This window comes from Aquarana catesbeiana, linkage group LG06, assembly GCF_042186555.1.
Source record: "Aquarana catesbeiana isolate 2022-GZ linkage group LG06, ASM4218655v1, whole genome shotgun sequence".
NCBI lineage: Eukaryota > Metazoa > Chordata > Amphibia > Anura > Ranidae > Aquarana > Aquarana catesbeiana.
The window spans coordinates 298,164,141-298,186,847 of NC_133329.1; the positions used below are offsets into that span (position 1 = coordinate 298,164,141).

General features: G+C 41.6%; 1 protein-coding gene across 1 annotated transcript in view; it reads right to left on the reverse strand.

Moving 5' to 3' along the window:
* Nucleotides 1-6,253: 6,253 nt before the first annotated feature.
* The window catches only part of ACADL (acyl-CoA dehydrogenase long chain), a 51,548-nt gene continuing 35,094 nt past the window's right edge, over nt 6,254-22,707 (reverse strand). Inside the window, exons 8-11 of the mRNA XM_073633550.1 lie at nt 16,635-16,748; nt 15,824-15,951; nt 9,781-9,867; nt 6,254-7,106 (exon numbers count right to left, since the gene is read on the reverse strand). Coding sequence (XP_073489651.1) covers nt 7,013-7,106; nt 9,781-9,867; nt 15,824-15,951; nt 16,635-16,748 — 423 coding nt within the window. The 3' untranslated portion in view covers nt 6,254-7,012. The remainder of the gene's footprint in view (nt 7,107-9,780; nt 9,868-15,823; nt 15,952-16,634; nt 16,749-22,707) is intronic.

Here is a 22,707-nt window from a genome sequence, read left to right on the forward strand (position 1 = left end):
CCCTGTGCGCACGCCTATAAGTATACACTATAGAGGGATATGCTTTGTTCATATTTCATGTCTGAGGTTTACAACTGCTTTAGATCGATCAGAAGTGAGTTATAGCCATTTAGTCGATTTTTAATTTGGTTGAATCGCAAGAAATCAGAAAATAAAGTGAAGTATATATGCCCACTATAAGGCATTACTGTACATACATACACCATACAATCTCCAGTGTTGTGAAGTGGAGGGGGGTGTCTGATTTGTCTGAGTTCAAATATGCACGAAAAGTCATCTGAAAACATTCGTGTCTGAATGGGGGTCTAACAAGCATTTTTTTTTTTTTTTGCGCTATAGTAGATTGATCAAGACAATTTCTTTAAAAAAATGATCAGTTCTACCATTCATTTCATTTTACTTTGATTAGCTCAGTTATATATGTTGCATTAAACTAACAACCTTTTTGCTATATCTACTCCAGGGTTAATTTTTATTCTTAGTGCTTAGTCTCGTTTTTAGCCCTTGTTCCGGGATGTTTTACCGCATTGCGCCCCATTGCTGTTGACTTGGGCTATAGAAGCTGACAACACAAAACGCATTTAGCGCCTTGAGGCGATTCAGTTTGCATTTGCAGCGCTTTACAAATCATTCATTCATTCATAGAGACTTCCTGTTGTTCCACGTTGGATCGCTGATGTATAATACGTCTGCGTCCCAGCGTTGCACTCCCCTGGCTCGATGGGACGACGCAGCTGACGTCACTTGTGTCGCCTGTTGTTGTTCTCGCAAGCCAATAGAACGGCTTGTTTAGGGGCACATGCGCCGTAGCAGCAGCAGCCCGCCAAGGTCTCTGGATGTGCGGAGCGACGTGTAGGTCATCACCCTCACGTCAGACGCCACCAGATGGCCAATGAGATGTGTTCTCCGAGTGCGCAGGCGCACAGTACATCACATTGGATACGGTGTATTTTACTCAGCTGTCATTCTTTGGGATATAGTTCTCTCCCCAATCAAAGGTAATTGGTCTCTTTATATATATGGCGTGCAGGGGTCAGTAAAACCACGCCTCTGAAGACATCCGTTTGCGATGAAACATGTCAGGCAGGTTGACACCAGCACAATGAACGCTGCAGCCAATTGTTCTTTGTGATGCATGCATTCCTGAATCTTAACTGTAAGCAGTGGCGTCGCTAGGGGGTGGCTTTTGGGGCTATAGCCCTGAATCTGGGGCCCATAGCCCCGAGTCTCTGCAGGGGTCCCCAAGGGGAGGGGAAGTTCTCTGGGGACCCTAATGCAAGGGGGAGGGCTCTCTGGGGACCCTGATTTTAAGGGGGAGGGCTCCCTGGGGACCCTGATGTAAGGGGGGCTCTCTGGGAACCCTAAAGTAAGCGGGGGACTCTCTGGGGACCCTGATGTAATGGGGGGCTCTCTGGGGATATATACACATACACACATGTATAGTACTGTACATGCCCGCCTAAGCATATGACTTTCTCTACTATGCTGCTGTGGGCTCTAGCCCCAGATCTTTTGTAGACCAAGCAACGCCCCTGACTGTAAGTTACTACAATAAATTTGTTTTTTAATGTTATTGCGGGCTTCACTATTGGTCACTTATTTCCTTCATTGAGCTCTGATGATCGATATACTGAAAGCCTGGTGTCTGTTGTGAGTTCCTGGAGAAGTTTATTGAGGGAGAATATTATCTGGACATCGCTATTTTAGCCTATGAGGGAGAATTATAAAGCCGGATATGCAGGATGAGCCTGGGGTCATCACTACAAGCATATTATTTCCAACCTTCTGGTAAGCAGATCACTTTACCACGTGGTGCCGAGTGCTTTCATACACATGCACTATAGCTGGTGACTGGAATAGTCCTCTCTTCTACTTTGGACTTATTAGCTGTCATTTTTAGCGCTGCATTTTTTAGACTGGACTTTTGTGTTTGGTTATCAAAAAACTGTGCTGGCTGCTTTTACCCATTGATTTGTACAGAATAGCGCAGATATTGACATTATTTTATATCCCGATAACATCCATGTGTCCCGGGAATTCTTCCTCCACTGATACAGAACGTCTGATCCCACACATGGCAGTTGGTAAAAGGATGCAGCAATTCAAAACAGACAGAATTTAACCTGGAAGATCTGCCTTCTCTGAGGAGTTCTCATGATTTCTAGGTTTTTATTAAACAAACATTAGAATATTTGTCTGGATTCATTGGTGTTTATAAATACTCATCTTTCCTCTTGATTTCTGCCACACTATAAGAAAGTGTAGGGGGGGGGGCACTGTCTTAGGTCTCATTCATATTGGAGCGCGTCGGAATCGCAGGTAGAATTGTGTGATTCTGGCGTGATTCTTTGATTCTAGATTCTTCAGCAAAATGCACAACGCGCCTGTAGTGCCGTTATTTATTAATGGCAACCCAAACACGATTGTGGCAAAATAGGTGATGTCAAACACGCCTGGCTCAGTGCCAAAATTTAGTACATAAGCGCCTTTGTCGCACTTTTGGAATGAAGAGAGGCTCATTCACAACGAATGGTGCTGCTCCAAATAAAAAAAAAAAAAAAAAAACCACGCACACAAAAAATGTGATGCAGCAGCATTGCTCAAGTGTGAATGGGGCCTAAAGCATCGTACACATGATAAGAATATCATATGAATGATCTTTTTTTTATTGCGTGCTAGTCTCATTCTGAAAACAGGTTACTAGAGTTGCGGGGAAGGAGATGAGGGGGGTGGAGAGCTGCTGTTTGGCCAGGAAACAAGTAACAAAATGCTCGTAAATTGCTCATGTCACATGTTTTGCAGACATTCTCATTGAAGTCTATGGGGCCAACAATACTTCAATCTACCTAAGGCTTAGTTTACACCAATGCATTTTGCTTTTGATCCTTTTCTGCACTGCTTTTTGCGGTGCATTTTTGCACACACTTTTTTTTACGCATGTCACATTTTTGATGTGTCTTGTATTTTTTATGCTTTTTATTTCTTGGCCAATTTGTTTTTGGGTGTATTAAAAAACGCAAAACCCAAATCGTGGCAAAAATTGTGCTTTTCTGTAGCTTCTCCATTGAAGCCTATTGACCCAAAAACACACCATTTTGGGCTCCATTCTGAGCGTATGGGAATCGCAGGCAGAATTGCGCGATTAGTACATGAGCTTCTTTGGAGCCTTTTGGCACTGCTCCAAAAACACTACACTTAGATGTGAATGGAGCCGTAGCCTCTTCATGCCGACCATATTCAAATTTGCATTCTTGGCTTGAAGGAGTTAAACCGGGGTGATGGCTGTGGCTGCAGGCATCACCCCAGTACCGTTTTTTAGAGCCAGCGGTTGGCTTATTAGTGATGACAACCGATGCTTTTCCCCTTGGGCCTCCCAACCCACCGGGAGCCCTGAGCCACCAGGCAGCACGTTTGCCGCTTAGGCTGAGACCCGAACAAAGCCGCATTCAGCTTTGATCGAGTCTCTGATGTAAAATCCCGGAAGCAACGTCACTTCTGGTTTACTCGGCTGCCAATGGCGTAGATTTAAAAAAAAAAAAAAAAAGACAGTGTTCAGAATCGCCAATTTTGGCGATCTGAATGCTTTTAAGTGTAAAGGAGGGATTTGGGGTCTTTTAGACCCCTGATCCCTCCATAAAGTGTACCCGTCACCACCTATTACTGTCACAAGGGATGTTTATATTAAAAGTGATCAGATTTTTTATTTATGGGGGCAGAGGTAGCAATAAAAACCTGACAGGTGTTCTAATTAATTTCCACTCTATTCAAAAAGGTAAAAAAAAAACAAAAGTCTTTAGTTATACTTTAAAATGTATATAAACCCAAGACCTGTTTTTGACATCGCACCTCACTGTTTATATTTATTTTGTGTATCTTTTGCAAAGTTTTTTTACTTGGAGATCCTGCCATTATCAGCATTTTCTGTTGAAGGCTGACACGAAATCACTGCCTTTTAGTTGATCTGCCACAAGCACCAATTAGGCTGCCCATCAGATCCCCCCCACTTGTATAAAAGGGATCTATAAAAAGAAAAAGGTTTGACTTTAAGATTACCTAATCTCCGTCTTCTGCCTTCAATGCCCATGCTCATTATCCTAGGGCAGTGATGGCGAACCTTGGCGCCCCAGATGTTTTGAAACTACATTTCCCATGATGCTCATGCACTCTGCAATGTATCTCCTGGGAAATGTAGTTCCCTTCCAAAACATCTGGGGTGCCAAGGTTCGTCATCACTGTCCTAGGTAATACAGAGCACACCAAATCCTGCCAGAAGATGCCCATACAGTTCACTGGAGTGTCTTCTCACCCAACGTACCTTGTACTTCAGTGAAGGTTTTTTGGGCATGGAAAGCATGCCTAAGTGCATCTTGTCTGGTAAAAATGTACCCTTCCTCCGTTTCAATGATATTCACTACTACCCGCCCGCCCACAGTACATTTACTGCAGGTGGGTGTACGTGATCCAGCCTGTCCTGGGTCAGGGGCACACATGCGCATGGCCCCTGCTAATCTTCACTGTCACTGGCTACAGCAGGATTTTGACAGCAGGTTCCAGCCAATGATTTATGGCCTAGACCTGCTGATCAGCTATAGCCAATCACAGAACAGAGTCCTGTGTTTACATACATACAGGGCTCTGTACACAGATCAGTGATCTGGTTGTTTCTTCTCCCTGCAAAGCAGCGGGGAAAACACAGCCAGATTGGTTAGTAACAGCAGCACATATTACACATTGTTAGACACACAGTTAATCCCCCTTGATGTTAACCCCTTCCTAGCAAGTGTTATTAGTACAGTGTCAGTGTACAGCATTATCAATGATCACTGTATTAGTACCACGAGTGACGTCAGTTAGTGAACGTCCCAGATAGTGCCTGTTAGTACTAAATTGCCTGCCACCCTATCACAGTCGCACTATCAGTCGTTGATCACTGCCATCAATAGTATAGCATCAAAGCTACTTAAATATACCATTGTTTAAACTTTCACACAAACCAATTAATACAGTTATTGTGATTTTTTCTCTTTTTTAACCAAAGACATGTAGCAGAAAACCCTTTGCCCTGAATTTATGAAGAAATTTGATTTTATTGGATATGTTTTATGACAGAAAGTAGCTTTTTTATCCCGTTTATATAATAAAAGATAAAAACCCAGTGGTAATCAAATACCACCAAAAGAAAGCTCTATTTATGTGTTGCTTGATCGTGCAATTTCCAGTTAAAGTAGTGCAGTGGTGAACAGCAAAAAATGCCCTCGTCATGAAGGGGGTAAGACCTTCCCAAGATCAAGCCTGCCTGCTGGAGCCTTTGCAACAAAACTGTCCCCACCGAGCTCCCCTATGGCATGTGAACATTTCTATGGATGGGCAATACCCATTGTGGCCACCAATAGTCCAGTTGAGTATGGCTTATCTGTAGGATCGAACGGGGCCAGGGTGTGCATGCATGGTAGGGAGAGGGCTTGATGAGGATGTTTTTGTTGCAAAGGCTGTGTGGTGCCAAGCAATAGCGCAGAGTGAATATCACTGGAACAGAGAGTAAAGTATGTATTTTACCAGATAGGCTGCACCAAGGGGGTTGGGAGGATTAAAGGACATTTACAGTAAGTCTTTAAAGTACAACTAAAGGCAACATTAGTACAACTGTCATATTTTTTTTTATTGTGGTTTGTGTCTCCATTAGGGAGATTCATCCTCTCTATTTATCCTGTTTACCGTTATCATCAAGACTGAAAGTAAAAGAAAAAAGCCAAAAGGTTTGTCCTCAGAACAGGAATAGAAGGGAAATCTTCCAATAGGGACACTAGTTCTGGTGACAAATATGGATTCCTTCACTTTGCAGGGATTTCTTTTCACTTTCTGTTTTGGCCATAGTATACAGGAAGTGAAGGGAAATAAAACGGGACACAGATGGTCCAAAAAGAACATGACAGGGGTTATAACCCTTACTCTATCCAATGTGAAAAAAAATGTTTTGCCTTCAATTTTACTGCAAAGTTGTGGGTTGTAAAGGTTGCAAAGGCGCCAGGATTTTTACCTTCATGCATTCTTTGCATGAAGGTAAAAAACCATCTGTGTGCAGCAGCCCCTCCTAATACTTACCCGGCAGCGGCTCTCGCAGGTCTCTTCCGCCATTGGCTCCCACTACTGTCAATCACAGCCAGTGAGCCAATAAGGAGAGAGTGGGGGCAGGGCCAAGCCAGGTTCCATGTGTGAAAATGTGTAAAGTGGTTACCAATAAGGACCCATGTGGTTTAACCTTATGAAAATTTATTGGAAAATTTAACTTAGTTTAGACAAAGTGTACATTTAAAAAACAAATAATTAATTAGTTAGACACCAAGGCAGGCCTCACATTATGCAATTTTCTTTCCTATTCTGACAGCAGAAGGTTTCCCAGCTATCAGAATACAATGATCACTGCTGGTGGCTATAGCCACTGACAGGAACTGAATGAAAAAAAAAACAAAAAAAAAAACCCCAAAAAACAAGACTGGCTGTACTGTAGTCGATCAATAAATTTACTTCAATACAAGAATAACCATCCTGCTCATAAATGAATTAAAATTTGTCTGGTTCCTGCTGAATCAGCAGAATTTGGAATCATCTATGGCCGGCTTTAAACTAATAAAGCCCCAGCCAAAAAACAATGGTGATAAGATAAACAGTTTGTGGCAAAAGATGGGGCAGTTGTTAGCCAACCTTAAAGGTCTGAGGTTACTCCCACGTATAATCATCAAAAAGTCCCAAATGGGACATGTAGTACACTCAGAGCAACGTGAAGGAGACTAAACAGAGGCATCTGCAGGTCTTCAAGGCCACATGCATTAATCACAAGACCCTATAGCTAAAACACAGCCCTCACACAGGTGTACACTTAAATGCGCCTGTGTGAATGAGGCCTTATACACAAGTAACGATCGCTCAAATCAGTCAGTATCAAAAAGTTGGCAATTTGGACAAAACATTTCACATATGTTATAGGCACTGGGTGTTGTCTACAAAAGGAAGCTCATTTGTCCTTTACAATATCTCTTGCAATAAGCTCCTTCATAATCTCATTGGTGCCACCATAGATTGGCTGTACTCGAGAATCCACGTAGGCTCTGCAAAAGAAAGAATGCAAGCAGTGCTCCCATTACTGATAAGCAATATTCAAAATAATGACAGACTGTCATAGAAAACTATACAAAGCATTATTTAGATGCAGTAGGTTTAGGCCGAGAACCACAACCCTGATTCTCAGAATGAGCCATGAAGTTTGGGGGTCAGAGGGTATAGCCCCAGGGTTTTCTATAGACACTGTAAAAACAAACACAATGGGGGGTGCAAATGCCTTATGCATTACAAGCAAAACCATTTTCTACTCACAAACAGAAAAAATGAGGCTTATCGGACACACAACTCCAGCAGGTAGGACGGGTGTCCTCATCCAATGCCACACAGTTGAGAGGCTTCCATGTTCCGAGGGACAAGCCGCATATCTCAAAGCTAAGGGACTTGTCTCTTGAAAATTGTAAGCCTCTCAACCATGTGGAATTGGAGGAGGACATCCGTCTTACCTGCTGGAGTTGTGTGTCCGATAAGCCTAATGTCATCTGTTTGTGAGTAGAATATAGTTTTGCTTTTAATACATGGTTATGGTGGTAATGCCCAAAGCGCCCCCTTGTGTTTGTTTTTTACAGTGTATTGAAGATTCCAGCAATACTCAGGCTGAGCAATCTTGAATACAAACACAAAAATAAATACAAAACATGAAAAAAATTATATTATTATTAATAATAATAATAATAATAATAATAACAACAATAACAATAATAATAATAATAATAATAATATGGGCAGACTTGGACTACTCTGCCTTTTTTCTGCCGTCACTTTTCTAGGTTTCTATTAAGGTGACACTCCAGACAAAGGCTTTGTTACATTTAAATAGAGCAGGGAAGGATTAGAACCTAATCTTCATTACAAGGGGGATGATGGGAATAGCAGGTTACACAAATAACATACCATTTTTTTTAATGCATTGCAATAAAATATATGCTTGTTCTCAAGTTAAGTTGTGCTTTAATGTGAGCGAACAGCAGGCGGCAAATACTGAACAACTGTCCAAATAATACAGGCCGGTGTTAACATTTCTCCAAATGTTATAAAAATGAAAGTGGGGTGGAAGGAGAAATGTAATCATTTACTTTAGGTATGCCTTTAATAAAATTAGTTTCAGAACGGGAACAAGTGCAAATGAAAAATTGTATCTTTACTCCTACTTATTTCCAGCATGCTTATTCCAGGTCAGTAATTCAGACATATTGAAGCCAGACACAGCCAAGCAACTAGCATTTTCAGGAATCCTGCAATGTCAGCCCCCATACATATTTTAAAGAGCAGGCAATAGGTAACGTTAATCAGCAAGTATCATACTACAGCTGTACAATAATCTTGTTGACTATTTTTCTTAATCTGAGTTCTTTGAAAGTGCACTGTACTCAGAATCTAGTGAGCACATGTAGGAGGACTGTAGCTTGAGGAGCCTGTGATTTGCTTCTTCTCCATTTCTTACATTGTCAATAATATTCAAACTTTCAAAGAAGGCTTGAGTCTAACTGGTAGTTGTGAGACATCATAGTACTTACCTTTTCCATTCTGGGTGTGAAAGGCAGCACAGAGTGCATTCCTCTATTGCTGCATTACCAATATAAATGGGGAAAGCTATGCTCCTACAGTATCAATTTTTCATGCTACGCTTGTTTTCCTTTGCACCAGGGTCAAAGGCCTATTTTTACTTAGCTAACAGTATGGTGGCTTTTTTTTTTTTACTTCTATTTCGTTGGTTATTTTGCTCAAGTAAAGAGGATCAATCATTGACTGTCGTTTTTCAGATACTTTCCTTTAAAGTGACCCTGTCACTTGCTACTAGACTTCAGAGAACAATAAAAATGTTCCTTTCCAGTAGGTGATCAATACAAATCTTTAGCAGCTATAGCCGCTTCTGCCATTTGCCACTTCAGGATGTGCAGAATAGAGCACTCCTTCATGGTGTGTTCCTTCCACTGATCCCTACCTCACTACAGGACAAAGCAGCGACTTAGGGGTTGGTGGGAAGAAACACAACACACAGCAGGGTATTAAAATTACAGCACACCAGGAAGTTTTTGGATTGCAGCAATGGTTGTTTTTTTGATTATATATAATTGTAATTGGGGAGTAGAGTCTAAGCCAGGTTTTTATTCTTGATTTGTTTTATAGGTTTGCGTTACACTGGCGACTCCTCCTCTTGTGTTTTGTAGGTATTTTGAAGACCTTTTTATTGGTTTGATCTAAGCAATGGTTGTAGCTCTTGAAGACAGTGGATATTTATTGAAGTAGGTGCCTGTTAAAAAGGGGAGTCCTCCCCTTCTTCCCTACTTTTACAGTATTATTGCAGCAGCAAGTGACATTTTAACTTTAGTGCCGTTTCACACAGGGGCGGCACGACTTGCAAATCGACTCACCAAGGCGACCTGCACACGACTTCAGCGGCGACTTGCAAAGCAACTTCTGTATAGAAGTCAATGCAAGTCGCCCCAAAAGTACTACAGGAACCTTTTTCTAAGTCGGAGCGACTTGTTTTGCTCCTATTAGAACGGTTCCGTAGTACAGAACGGGACGCGACTTGTCAGGCAGCTAGGTCGCCTGACAAGTCGCCCCTGTGTGAACCGGCACTTAACGTTTATTTAAAATAAAAATGAAACATTGCTCAGTGAAAAAAATAAAATAAAATAAAAAAACAAAACAACTTACTTTGCAATAGGATATTCCCACATGTAGCCCCAGCCTCCATGGAGCTGAACACCTTCAGTGGCTATGCTGTTTTGGAGGTCAGATGCCCTGTAAGAGAAGATTTTTACCATCACATACATACAAGTTCAACATGAGACTTACCAAGATTCACAAAGATGGATCTGCGGCTCATAGTGAAGTGGTGTATTTAAAAAGGAAAATTGTACAAGTATTACTGACCATATGCACCCAAATGCCATTTTTTTTTTTAAGTCTTGTAATAGTACAAAAAACCCCCAAAAAACAAAAAAAACACAACACAGTAGGCAGGCGTAAAAAATAGATAATGCCTTTGCAACAATCAAAGCATTGTTGCTATAAGAACCATTTGTTCATCCATTTTTTTGTTGTAAAGCTCCACCTCTCTGGACTGGAGTAGAGCCTTCACCATTTGCTTTACTAGGTTTTGCTTACCACAGCTCATAAGGCCCATTTGGGCCACAATGTGCTGCTCAGCCTATACCTTGCAATGAACGATGGTCTCTGGTTTGTACCCAAATTCTTCTCTTTCTCCAGTCTTCTTTCCACGAGACAGTGCTGGTCTAGGTATCCAGAGATACATGTATATGTATGTACCAATTAAAGTGGCAGCATATTCCCGGGGCGCCATATACAAATGAATAAATCTTCACATACAATCTTATTTTATTCATTGTATATGACGTCCCTGGAATAGGTTGCCACTTTAAATTAGTACATACATATACAGGTGTACTTGTTTATTTTGTAGTAGCTTGTTGTAAGATATTTTTCTTTTGTAGCTTTGTTGGTACATACATGGATTTACTGGGGTGTAATATCTTTGGTTTTCTATTTGGTCAGCTTTTGAATTACTTACACGGGCCGGGGATCCTCAGGACTCCAACAATATGGTGGCTGTGGTATAGGTAAACACTAGTAATTGGCAGCGTTCTCTAGTGTCTGTTTTATGTGATGTTATTTAATCCTGCCATTGTGAGCACCCCTATCCCTGTTGCCCCAGTGATGACGTCTCTTACAACGAAATGTGCATCGGGCAGAGGAGGGATCGAAGAAGTCAGCACGGTCGCATGGGCGTTGGATGAAATTGTATACCGAATGCCTGGGTTTTTATCAGCTTTGTAGGTAGAGGTCTTTCTATTAATAAACTAATGTTATGAACATACTTTGCACAATGAGGTTCTCTTCCCTCTTTTCTTTATATACTATGCCCCATATGATTTTTTGGGATTAATATATGCAAGTGACATTGTGGTGAGGTGATTAGGAGAGCGTGTCCAAGTGACTGAATATCTGTATAGGCCCTCCTGCTGGGATTTAATTTCAATACCTACAGTGAGGGGTATACTCACAAAGCGAGGTCAGATCCTTTAAAAAGGTCTTACTTTCTGGTAATAGGCCTAAATATATTCTTCTCATCTGGGAGTGGAGCACGATTGGGTGATCACCTACAGAACCTGTACAATAGGATGTACACATGAACACCGCATTTCAATTTATTGTCTGGGACTTTTAATTAAAATTTTCTTAAATTGTTCTCTGGATTTTTTGCAAAACTTTTCTTTGCATGATAGGATGGACTTTTTTGAACTTTATGATTGATTTGAGGCACTATATGCACTTTATTAACTATCTTTTGGCATGCTTTTATGAATATTATTTGTTTATGCACTTATGTGTTGACAGTGCAACAAATATTTATTTCTATTCGGTATTTAATATTGTTATGTGCAATAATTTTGAGTGCAGCTGTCAGTATTACTAAATAACACTTATTATTGATAATTAATGATTCACTTCTTTTCACACTGAGCGCATATCATTTTTCAGATTATCTCAGCCTGTTGCTTGGGATAATGGACATAAAAGTAATCAAGGCCCTGTTTACTATAATATGATTGCTACACTGTCCCGAATAAAAAGAAATAATAATAATTTATATTATATATATATATATATATATATATATATATATATATATATATATATATATATATATATATATATATATATATATATATATATATATATACATATATACACATACACACACACACATGGTCCTGGGGTTGCAAACAAGATGGGGTCTGTAGGTTTGTTCTCAAGTTGAATCTGTAAGTCGGAACAGGTACATTTTTTTAAGTGTAGCTCCTGCCAAAAAACAATTAAGCTTTTTGGATAGCATAGGGAAGGGTTATCACCCCTGTAATGTTTGTTTTGCTGTCTGTGGCCCTGTTCAGAAGATTTCATCTCACTTTGTGACCAATGACAATTGGATTTTGAAAATTTTGGGTTGTTGTGGAAACAAGCCTTGGTGAAGAAGCTTCAGTGGAGGAACCTTTTTCCCATAATAACTCTTACAGGAGTGAATTTTCCTTCCCAGGGATAGATTTCCTCTCATTTCCTGTTGTCTCCCTCCGCTTGCAAGTAGGAGAGGGGTAGGAGTCGTTTGTAAGTCAGATGTTTGCAACTATGGACTTTTAAAGTTCTACTGCTACATACATAGCTTGGACTTTTCAAGATCTATATGGATGGCCAAGTACATTTCCTTTACTAGAGTGCGAAATGGCTTTATTTCTCTTCGATTTACACTGATGGCTCCCACACTGGGCAATGACAAACCTCATATTACACAGTTGGAGTTCTCCTGTGTTATTTAGTTGCCAATAAAAAGGAAGGAAAGTACATAACCTGCTACAAACTACAAGAGTACCATATGTGATGACAAGGACATCTCTCCCTCTGAGTGTCCCAGTTGTACCCAACGTCATTATACAAGCCATTGTTTCACTCTCATTCCAGGCTGAATATTATATATATATATATATATATATTTTTTTTTATATTACACACACACACACACACACACACATATATATACACATACATACACATATTGTGGAGTGCTAGTGCTAGGCAACCCTTAACTGACAACTGCTGGAATCTGTATTTTCACGACAGCTGAACAGATACAGAATGACGGAGAACACTTGTTGTGACAATAGATGGTCAGTCTGTGCGCAATCTTTACGTAAGAACCTGAAACGTTTTTTGGAGGCTATTGATTAGAAGTCTATAAAAAGCATCATAAAATTTAAGAATGTAGCCAGGAAAGCGTATGTAGTCCAATTTGTCAGTTCACATAGCTCAGTGTTAAAAAAGACCTGCACTTTATGAGCTTGTAAATAGGGAAATTTTATGCCCACTTTTACTTAGCCAGACAATGCTGTGAAAAGATCAGGTGGGAATAAGTGCCAAGTTTGTGAAAGAGCTCAAAAGAACAGCACCATGGAGACCAGGATCATGGTCAACCAGTTTAACCCTTTTAAGTGGTTTTGCATTACTCAGCAATGCTGGGAAACCAATTCAGCAAAACATGCCAATCTAAAGTTTGCATCAGTAAGCCAATCTACAGTATAGGCCATCCCTCTACATGCTAGAGTACTGCAATACAAATATAGTTGTGCTCATAAGTTTACATACCCTGGCAGAATTTATGATTTTCTGGCAATTTTTCTGAGAATATGAATGATAACACAAAGTTTTCTTTCACTCATGGTTAGCGTTTGCTGAAGCCATTTATTATCAATCAACTGTGTTTACTCTTTTTAAAAATAAAATAATGGCAACAGAAACCAGCCAAATGACCCTGATCAAAAGTTTACATACCCTGGTGATTTTGGCCTGATAACATGCACACAAGTTGACACAAAAGGGTTCGAATGGCTATTAACCACTTGCTTACTGGGCACTTAAACCCCCTTCCTGCCCAGACCAATTTTCAGCTTTCAGCGCTGTCTCTCTGTGAATGACAATTGCATGGTCATGCTACAGTGTACCCAAATGAAATTTTTATCATTTTTTTTCACACAGATAGAGCTTTCTTTTGGTGGTATTTAATTGCTGCTGGGTTTTTTATTTTTGCTAAATAAAACAAAAAAGGACCGAAAATTTTGAAAAAAAACTAACACAAAATACTGTTTCATAGTTTGTCATAAAATTTTGAAAACTGGTAATTTTTCTCCTTCACTGATGAGGCTGCACTGATGGGCACTGATAGGCGGCACCAATGGGCACTGATAGGTGGCACTGGTAGGCATTGATTGGCAGCACTGGTAGGTGGCACTGTGGGCACTGGGAGCTGACACTGGTGGGCACAGAAAATGCAGCCGCGGCTTTCTCTGTGAGGGACCGATGTTCCTCTGACAGAAGCCGGTGATTGGCTTTTATTCCCCTCGCGCTAACAGCGTGAGGAAAAAAAAAAATACTGATTATGGAGCTTCTGTTTACATCACGTGATCAGCCGTCATTGGCAGACAGATGATCACATGGTAGGGGGCCGGGACCGACCCCTTAATCGGACCTGCGATCAGCAGAGTCTCATAGACTCTGATCACAGAGCGCGCTGTGTGCGTCCTGCAAGGTCGCGCAGACAGTGCTTGCTTAGGAGGATGTCCATGGCCCACGCTGTAGCCGTCCTTCAGTTATAGCGCGGGCGGCAAGTAGTTAAAGGTAACCATCCTCACCTGTGATCTGTTTGCTTGTAATTAGTGTGTGTGTGTGTGTGTGTGTGTGTGTGTGTGTGTGTGTGTGTGTGTGTGTATATATATATATATATATATATATATATATATAAATAAATAAAAGGTCAATGAGTTTCTGGACTCCTGACAGACCCTTGCATCTTTCATCCAGTGCTGCACTGACGTTTCTGGATTCTGAGTCATAGGGAAAGCAAAAGAATTGTCAAATGATTTGCGGAAAAAGGTAGTTGAACTGTAAAAAACAAGAAAGGGATATAAAAAGATATCCAAGGAATTGAGAATGCCAATCAGCAGTATTCAAACTCTAATCAAGAAGTGGAAAATGAGGGTTCTGTTGAATCCAAACCACGGTCAGGTAGACCAACTAAAATTTCAGCCTCAACTGCCATGACATTTTTTTCGGGATGCAAAGAAAAACCCACAAAATAACTTCAGGTGAAATACAGGACTCTGAAAAAACGTGGTGTGGCTGTTTCAAGATGCACAATAAGGAGGCACTTGAAGAAAGATGGGCTGCATGGTCAAGTCGCCAGAAGAAAGCCATTACTACGCAAATGCCACAAAGTGTCCCGCTTACAATACGCCAAACAGCACAGAGACAAGCCTAAAACCTTCTGGCACAAAGTCATTTGAAGTGATTTTTGGCCACAACCATAAACGCTACATTTTGAGAGGAGTCAATAACGCTCCTATGATGAAAGGTACACCATTCCTACTGTGAAACACGGGAGGTGGATCGCTGATGTTTTGGGGGATGTGTGAGCTACAAAGGCACAGGAAATTTGGTAAAAATTGATGGCAAGATGAATGCAGTATGTTATCAAAAAATACTGGAGGAACATTTGCATTCATCAGCCAGGAAGCTGCACATGGGACGTACTTGGACATTCCAACTTGACAATGATCCAAAAAACAAGACCAAGTCATTGGCTACAGCAGAATAAAGTGAAGGTTCTGGAGTGGCCATCTCATTCTCATGACCTCAATATCATTGAGCCACTCTGGGGAGATCTTAAAATGTGTAGTTCATGCAAGACAGCCCAAGAATTTATAGGAACTGAAGGCGTTTTGCCAAGAGGAATGGGCAGCTTTACCTTCTGAGAAGATAAAGAGCCTCACCCACAAATACCACAAAAGACTTCAAGCTGTCATTGATATTAAAGAGGGCAATACAGGGTATTAAGAACTGGGGTATGTCAATTTTTGATCAGGGTCATTTGGGTAGTTTCTGTTGCAATTATGATTTTAAAAGAGTAAACATAGTTGATTGATAAAAAATGGCTTCAGCCAAACACTAACCATGAGTGAAAGAAAAGTTTTTGTGTTATCATTCATATTCTCTGAAAAATAGCCAAGAAATTATAAATTCTGCCAGGGTATGTAAACTTATGAGCACAATTGTACAATTGTTAGAGAAGGAACACAGGGCAATGTATTTGTTCTTGTTATACAGCAAGGGCCCCTTGTTTTCTCATGCATACCAGTATTTTGCCATGGAAGCAGTGGCAGAGTCCAGGCGTTTTTCCGCATGAAGCTGGAGACAGCTGTCTATGAAGCTACGACCCACACAGATCTGCGTTTTCATCTCTGCCAGCTTGTGCTGCACGGTCTTAAGAGACAAGATATGGAAAGTATTCAGTGAACAAATTCATTTCCTTGCTATTGTAAAATCATAAAGCATTGAAATGGTTTAATTTTAGAAAAGCTGGCAGCACAATAATAATGCTGTGTAACTAATTCACAGATTCTTTCCACTATGCCTACAGTTACTCCATATGCAATTGCTAAATATGCTTTACTGAGTGTGCATTTTAGGCGTGCTTTGAAGGACCACCTACAAATGACATGAACAGGAAAGTGAGAGGCAATAGCCCAGAAGTGATTTTTTTTAAAACTAGCCAGATCTAGACAGCAAAGAAACAAATAGGGAGTGTATGGTAATAAAGCTTTGTTAAAATACAGTAGAGGACTAGCTAAATGCTCAGCTTAAGGCAGGGAAATCACAGATTGCATTGATTGTTAACATAAATGTCCTTTTATTTCTTTTATTACCGCAAACAACTCTTTACACTATGTGCTACATCATGTCCTATCTGTTCATCTCCCTCGGCGTGGACAGGGTGAGATGCCGGCGCCTCGTTCTAAGGCAAGTATCTCATAATGAGCTAGTAAGCGGTGCATACTAGCTCATTATGCCTTTTCCCTTACAGGTGTAGGGAAAAAAAAAAAAGTCAGCAGGTTTACTACCGCTTTAAGTACAATTTTTAACATAGGTGTGGACAAAATAAATACCTGTAAGTGTGCCACAGTCTTTCCAAAAGCCTTCCTTTGCTTGACATAGTTCCGGGTTTCCTCAAACATGAACTCACAGCTAGCAATGGCCATATCTGAAATCAATAATCGCTCCTACAATTTAGAGACAAGTCATCAGTGTTAATAAAGAATTTGCATCTTAAAAGTAAAATTTCATATATAGCATAACCATACAGTAGTTACTGACAGACACAACTGTTGTCAGTCTAAATGACTGGTATTAACGCGGGTCTAAAAGGCTGAAGGTTTTTTACCTTCATGCATTGTAAAAATAGGATTTTTTTCGTTTCTCTGAGCTCTTCAGGCAGTTCCTTTGACCTCATGATTCTCATTTGCTCTGACATGCACTGTGAGCTGTAAGGTCTTATATAGACAGGTGTGCGGCTTTCCTAATCAAGTCCAATCAGTATAATCAAACACAGCTGGACTCAAATGAAGGTGTAGAACCATCTCAAGGATGATCAGAAGAAATGGACAGCACCTGACTTAAATATATGAGTGACACAGCAAAGGGTCTGAATACTTAGGACCATGTGATATTTCAGTTTTTTTCTTTTTTAATAAATCTTCAAAAATGTCAACAATTCTGTGTTTTTCTGTCAATATGGGGTGCTGTGTGTACATTAATGAGGAAAAAAATGAACTTAAATGATTTTAGCAAATGGCTGCAATATAACTAAGAGTGAAAAATTTAAGGAGGTCTGAATACTTTCCGTCCCCACTGTACCTCTAAAATCCTTTTCTTTGAGTACATCATGGGACAGAGTCAGGCTGATATTCATTACCTACTGGGTTATACTTCCATCATCAGGTGAATGGATACTGGTAGACCAAAGGTCTTCAGACAAGAAGTGATCCCCTATATAACCCCTCCCACACAGGAAGCACTTCAGTTTTGTAGCAAGCACTGAATCCTCAAAAAAGAGGGGAGGGATCTCTGTGTTTCATGATGTACTCCAAGAAAAGGATTTTACAAGCAAGTATGAGGAAAAGAATAGTATTTTTATTACAGCTTACCTGTAAAATCCTTTTCTTGGAGTACATCATGGGACACAGAGCCTTAAATAATTACTTAATGGGTTATAGGCTACCTTCAGGTGTTGGCACTGGTAAACCCAATCAAGGAAGTTTACTCCCTATATAACCCCTCCTCCTTGCAGGAGCACATCAGTTTTTGTAGCAAAGCAATATACTTAATCCCAAAAGAGGGGCGGGACCTCTGTCCTATGATGTACTCCAAGAAAAGGATTTTACAGGTAAGCTGTAATAAAAATCTTATTTTCTTTATCGTACATCATGGGACACAGAGCATTAAGTAATTACTTAATGGGACGTCCCATAGCAATGCTACTTGAGGGGAGGGAGAAACAACCGCAGGGTACCCACAGACTTGAGGATTTATACTGCTGCCTGCAGTACACTGCGCCTGAAGGCGGAATCCTCATACCTCCTTACAACCACCTGATAAATCTTCTGAATGTATGCACTGAAGACCAAGTTGCCGCCTTACAGATCTGAGCCATGGAGACCTGGTGATGCACTGCCCAAGAAGCACTAACCGACCTGGTAGAGTGCGCCTTAACTTGAAACGGGGGAATCTTACCCCTTAAAACATAAGTTTGAATTATCTCTTGCCGAATCCACTTAGCAACAGTGGATTTTGACGCTGCCTGTCCTTTCTTAGGACCCTTTGGCTGAATAAATAAGACATCAGTCTTACGAATCTGAGCAGTTGTCTAAAAAATAGATTTTCACTGCTCTCACCACATTAAGACAATGTAGTGACTTTTTCCCTGGAACATGGTTTTGGAAAAAACAATGGCAGGACAATATCTTGGTTCAGATGAAATCTGAAACCACTTTTGATTAAAAAAAAAAAAGTCTGGACGAGGGCGTAACACCACTCTGTCCCCATGACAAATCAAATATGGCTCTTTACAAGAAAGAGCAGCCAATTCCAAAACCCTCCTTGCTGAGGATATAGCAACCAAAAATACCAACTTCCTTGTCAGAAGGACTAGGGGAATATGTTGTATTGGTTCAAATGGCTGTTTTTTGTAACACAGAGAAAACTAAGTTCAAGTCCCAAGGGTTCAAGAGAGGTTTGATGGGCGGAATAAGCCACGTCACCCCCTGTATAAAAGCCCGGACTACAGAATGTGTAGCAAGTGGTCTTTTGAAATAAGACCAATAAAGCTGAGACTTAGCCTTTAATAGTACTCAAGGCCACTTTCATTTCTACCCCTAATTGTAGAAAGGCAAGAATGCTGCCTATGATATATCTCCGAGGGTGCCAACGCTTGGATTCACACCAGGAAACATAAGCCCTCCAGACTCTATAGTTCTGGAAGCTGGCTTCCTTGCACTAATCAGGGTAGAGATAACTGACCCGGAAAGGCTACGTTTCTTCAGAATGTGGTTTTAATAGCCAAGCCGTTAAATTTAGAGACCGTAAGGTAGGATGGAATATCGGTCCCTGTGAGAGCAGATCTGGCTGTAGTAGGAGGGACCATGGGCCCTATACTACCATCTCTACGATTTCTGCATAACATGACCTTCTGGGCCATGCTGGTGCCACCAGAATTACCGGCTTTCTTTCCAGATTGATCCTGCAAAGAAGTCGAGGCAGCAACTAAATAGGGGGAAATGTATAGATCAGTGAGAACTGATCCCATGGGGTCACCAACACATCCGTTCCGCATGCGAATGATCCCTTGTTCTGGCCACAAAGTTGACTAACTTTATGTTGAACCTGGACGCTAGAAGATCTACATCCGGAGTTCCCCAACTTTGGTAAATAGCCTGAAATATGTCGGGGTGAAGAGACCATGGGAATAACTGCTGGCGACTCAAGTAGTCCGCCTGCCAATTCTCTACTCCCGGAATAAAGACTGCACGATAGGCACGGAACATTCCTTTCTGCCCAAGTTAGAATATGGTTCACCTCTCTCTGCTCTTGGAGACCTTGGGTGCCCCCTTGGTGAATGATATAGGCCACAGCTGTGGCATTGTTGGATTGAATCCTGACAGGACAACCCCGTAACCTGAAAGTCCAGGTCTTTAGAGCCAGATGTACTGCCAGAATCTCTAGGATATTGATGGACAAGGTTCCTTTTGGTTCTTGACCACTGTCCCTGGACAGTTGTCTTTTCTAGTACTGCTCCCCAGCCTGAAAGGCTGGCATCTGTCGTTACCACTTTCCAGATGACTGGTCTGAAGGATTTTCCTTTCAGCAGATTCTGGGTTAGTAACCATCAAGAGAGGCTTTGGGACACTCTTGAGGACAGCTGCTTTGGCAAGTCTAAAGCTTGAATTGTTTTGTTCCAATCAGACAAGATACTGTTTTGCAACAGTCTTAAATGAAACTGGGTATAGGGAACTGCTTCAAAATGAAGCCACCATAGTTCCTAGCAACCTCATGCAAAGGGGAATAGAGGGATCGCCATTTGACCTGACCATCCGTAAAAACTCTCTTATGGAGTTGATTTTTGCCTGAGGCAAGAACACCCTTTCCTGGGCTGTGTCTATGATCAGACCCAAGTACTCTAGATTTTTTAGCGGTATTTAAGGAAGATTTCTCTAGGTTGAGAATACAACCCAACTTCTTCAGATAGTTGGCTGTAGTGCATACGCTTTGCTCCAAACGAGCCACGACTGATCTATTAGCAATAGATCGTCTAGGTACGCTATGACTGTTATGCTCTGTGCCCTTAACCTGGCTAGAGGTGGGGCCAGCACTTTGGCGAACACCCAGGGTGCTGTGGCTAGCCCGAAGGGCAGGGCTACAAATTGAAAATGCTGCTGTTCTAACTCGAACCGCAGAAACTTTTGATGAGCGGGAAATATAGGGACATGCAGATATGCATTCCTGATGTCGATTGATGCCAGAAGTTCTCCTCCTAGAAGAATAGAAACTACTGACCTGATCGTCTCCATGCAAAAGGAGCGGATCTTCAGGAACTGATTTAGATTTCTTAGATCAAGAATGGGTCCGACGTCTCCATTTGGTTTTTGCATCATGAAAAGATTTGATTAAAAACCCCAGACCTTGCTCCTTTGTATGATCACCCCTTGAGATATTAAATCGGTCTAGTGCTTGAAACAGAGATTGTCCTTTGTCTGGATCTTTGGGAACGCTTGACCTCAGGAAGTGAGACAGTAGAAAGTCATGAAATTCCAGCTTGTACCCCAGCGGTACCGTTGAGATGACTTATCTGTCCTGAATTTCTTGCTTTCCAGACTTCTGAAAACTGCAGAAGTCTTCCCCCCCACCTTGGTGAGGGTGGTTGCTTCTTCATGATGAGGCTTTAGGATTCTGTTTTGCAGGTTTCCGACCCCAGGACCTCTTTTGAGCCTGGGTCTGACTCTGAGATTTTCCTCTAGAGCGTGAAGGCGGAGGCCGTCACCCCTGCCTAGAGACGGAAGCCCCTGGCGTGGGGGAAAGAGCCCGTTTAAATGAAAGGCATTTATACTTTCTTTTGACTGGCAAAAGAGTACTTTTCCCACTAGAAATTGTTTGGATATATATTTGTCCACGTTTTTTCCCAACCACGGGATTCTACGCATATGCACAAGCATAAGCGTAAGGCGGGACGCCTGGTGAATAGAATCCTTAATGGCATCTATGGCAAAGCATAATGCTTTTGGTAGTTCAGCCAAATCCCGAACTTATTGTGCAGGAAGCTCTCTAAGGGCCTGTTTAACTGCTTGACATCCGCGCTATAGCCGAATGACGGCTACAGCGCGGACCTGAATTCCCGGGAGGCCGTCATAGGACGGCCTCCCCTGTGCACGTGCCCTGCGCGCGCCCTGCAGGGCGCGCGTGGAGCGCGCTGTGATCACCGAGTCACTGAGACTCGGGTGATCACCGATCCAAGTAAGGGGCCGGTCCCGGCCCCTTACCATGTGATCAGCTGTCAGCCAATGACAGCTGATCACATGATCAAAACAAAAGCTCTGTGATCGTTTTTTTTTTTCTCCTCGCGCTGACAGTGCGAGGAGAAAAAAAAGCCGATCACCGGCTCAGCAGCAAGGAACATTGGTCCCGAAGAGGAGGAGGCAATAATGCCTCATACATGCCTCAATTGTGCCACAAGTACCCCCTGCCAGTGCCACCTGTTATTGCCACATCACAGTGCCCACAGTGCCACCTATCAATGCCCATAAGTGCCACCTATCAATGCCTGCAAGTGCCACCTATCAATGCCTGCAAGTGCCACCTATCAATGCCTGCAAGTGCCACCTATCAATGCCTGCAAGTGCCACCTATCAATGCCTGCAAGTGCCACCTATCAATGCCTGCAAGTGCCACCTATCAATGCCTGCAAGTGCCACCTATCAATGCCTGCAAGTGCCACCTAACAATGCCCACCATTGCCACCTAACAATGCCCACCATTGCCACCTAACAATGCCCACCAGTGGTGCCAATCAGTGCCACCTAGCAGTGTACAAGACCAGTGCCCATTATTGCCACCAATCAGTGCCCATCACTGCCACCCATCAGTGCCCATCACTGCTACCTATCAGTGCCCATTGGTGCCGCCTCATCAGCGTACATCAATGAAGGAGAAAAATTACCCTTTTAAAAAATTTTATAACAAAATATTAAAAAAAATATATATATATTTTTTTAAATTCGCTCTTTTTAAATTTTTTTAACAAAAAATAAAAACCGCAGAGGTGATCAAATACCACCAAAAGAAAGCTCTATTTGTGGGGAAAAAAAATGATAAAAATTTCATTTGGGTACAGTGTTGCATGACCGCGCAGTTGTCATTCAGAAGAAAATACTTTTGCAGCTTTCTCTTACCTTGCAGAGTCTCCCCTCTACACGCTGCTGAAATCAAACACGGACTGAGCTTACAGTGAGACAACAGAGTAAGGTATGTGCATACACTGTCTCTAGTGGAGAATTAAGGCATGGCAACATTTTTTCCCTAATAGAAGAAATACATAGATATTTTTAATACCCAAGTTTCTTCCCTTACTTTATCCTCGCCGCAGGATTTGTTGAATTAACAAACAATCCAACCTTCACCCATCATGGCGGG